This window comes from Penaeus monodon, chromosome 5 (assembly GCF_015228065.2).
Source record: "Penaeus monodon isolate SGIC_2016 chromosome 5, NSTDA_Pmon_1, whole genome shotgun sequence".
Lineage (NCBI taxonomy): Eukaryota > Metazoa > Arthropoda > Malacostraca > Decapoda > Penaeidae > Penaeus > Penaeus monodon.
The window spans coordinates 8,500,817-8,503,316 of NC_051390.1; the positions used below are offsets into that span (position 1 = coordinate 8,500,817).

At 33.8% G+C, this 2,500-nt stretch overlaps 1 protein-coding gene across 1 annotated transcript in view; it reads left to right on the forward strand.

The window, feature by feature from the left end:
- The first annotated feature begins 2,112 nt into the window (after positions 1-2,112).
- LOC119572926 (protein spaetzle 3-like) overlaps positions 2,113-2,500 on the forward strand; it is a 1,138-nt gene continuing 750 nt past the window's right edge. Inside the window, exons 1-2 of the mRNA XM_037919883.1 lie at positions 2,113-2,159; positions 2,268-2,500. The exon at positions 2,268-2,500 is cut by the window's right edge and continues 750 nt beyond it. Of these exons, the coding sequence (XP_037775811.1) occupies positions 2,145-2,159; positions 2,268-2,500 (248 nt within the window). The 5' untranslated portion in view covers positions 2,113-2,144. The remainder of the gene's footprint in view (positions 2,160-2,267) is intronic.

The window sequence follows — 2,500 nt, forward strand, 5'->3', positions numbered from 1 at the left end:
ATATATATATATATATATACATACACATGTTTATGTATATATGTATTTTTATTATATATATACACACACCTGCGTGTGCTCATTTGTGTATATATTTATTAATACATGCATATGCATGTATGTGTGTGTGTGAATACTCATATGTATACAGGTCCCAGTCACTGTGCCTTTTAACAAAAGCAGTCCTTTTATCACTCAGCTGCTTGGTCGCCTGTGCTTTGGTGCACGCCTCACCGCTTTGCAGAATAGTATGAACACTCGATGTTTCAAAGAGTTTAGGGCTTTGATTTTCACCTTGCCTGGCTGTCAAGGTTGGTTAACACTTCAACTGCCGTCTTCAGAATATTACAATTATTCTAATAGACAACTTGGGCATATGGCCACCGCCGCTTACCCTGTGGCGGTTCCCTTTCCCTTGAACTTGGCCTTGAACTTGACGATGAGGCGGATGACTTTTTCCTCACACACTCCGGTCCGTTTACTCATTTCTCCAATATGCAGACCCTCTTTATGGCACTCAGTAGTGCCTACAAAGTTATAATGGTCAGTATTCATCTCGAATTTCTTGGTCACTGAAGGGACGAGTTACAGCATGGTATAGTGGAAGGGGGTTGGGTGCATGTGGTAAGCACACGTGACCATGAATCTGCCAGGCAGCCAGACCCAAATTTGATCGCTTTGCCGTTCACTCTCGAAGCTTGCCAATGTCATTTCTGTCAGGTAAATTACCAGAGTAAAGACGTACATGCTTAACACATAAGTATATATATATGTGTCCATATGTATGTATATGTGTGGCGTGTATATGTGTGTCGGTGTTTCTTTTACATATAATATACATATAGTATATATAAATAGTATGAATATCCATATCAGTGTAAATATATATATGCACATATTATCAATATATAAATAGATAAACAAATAGTATAAAAATGGGATATATCTATATATATTGTTTCTTTGTGTTTACGTGCACACATAACAAACATTATACATAGCGTATATATATACTATATAATATATATATATTATATATTATATAATATTATATATTATATATATATGTATATATTATACATGTTGATATATTTGCAATATATGTTGCGTGTGGTGTGTGTTTGTGTGTGTGTGTGCAGGTGCATTTGTGTCTATATATATTACAATATACATTATATATTACCTATATATACATATATACATATTTTAAATATATACATATTATATATATATATATATTTTTTTTTTTTTTTTTTTTTTTTTTTTTTTTTTTTTACATGTGTTTATATATCTTATTAATATTTATATTTAATTTTTATATATCTTAATATAATATATATACATATATATATATATATATATATATATATATATATATGAGAGAGAGAAGAGAGATGGAGAGGAAGAGAGAGAGAGAGAGAGGCTTCAATTAGGGGATGGCTGGAGGTCTAGCTTGCCCCTGCCCCTCCGAAGGACTACAATTTTAAATAGAATATAATTAATAAAACATATCTAAGTCTAGTTATAGCACAGAAATGCCCCTATAATAAGTATTTTTTTCTATTTTTTTGTTCCCTTCGCTTGTCAATCCACCCTCGCCCCTCCCTATATATGTATATATATATATATATATATATATATATATATATATATATATATATATATATATATATATATATATATATATATATATATATATATAGATATAGATATATATATATATATTATAAAATATTATATATATATATGTATGTATGTATGTATGTATGTATATACATGTAGTGCATAAATATTCATATATGTATCCATACAAATATCCACACCAACACATGTGTATATATATGTATATATTAAATATGTGTGTTTTTGTGACTTTGTGAATGTGAATGTATGTTGAAGCTACTGCTCTCCTTCCAAGATAGAGAAGGGTGAAATTGGTAGAAATTAGTTCGCGTATCTGTGTTAATGGGGAAGTAATGGCGACAGAGTCAGGAAACGATGCACTTTCACGCTTTTCTAACCTTGGGAGTCACGCATCTTCATAGTGCGTGGGCGTGGCCAAAGCATACCTGGAGTATATATACTCGATAATAACTAATGGACGACAGTAGAAGCGATTCTCGTATCTATCTGCTCATTTCACCATGGCTCTTACTTTGGTAACTTGTGACAATACTGGTAGTTAAATGTAGCTGCACTTTACTATCTGAAGAAATTGGACTTTGCGAAAAGTGTGTTTTATTCTAATGTTAATCTTTGTTTTCCAGTCGGTCGTTCTGGCATGCGCCGGACTCGTTCTGGGCTCCGTCCATCCCCCAGCATATGGCCATCATCCACAGCCCGCTTACGGTCATCATGCACCCGCTTACGGTCATCATGCACCTGCTTATGGCCACCAGCATGCCTATGAGCACGGTTACTGCGACTCAACGGTTGCCCCAACATGTGCTGCCAACTCAACTCTCTCCTACTGCTTGGAAGACGCTGAGTATCCCGAGTA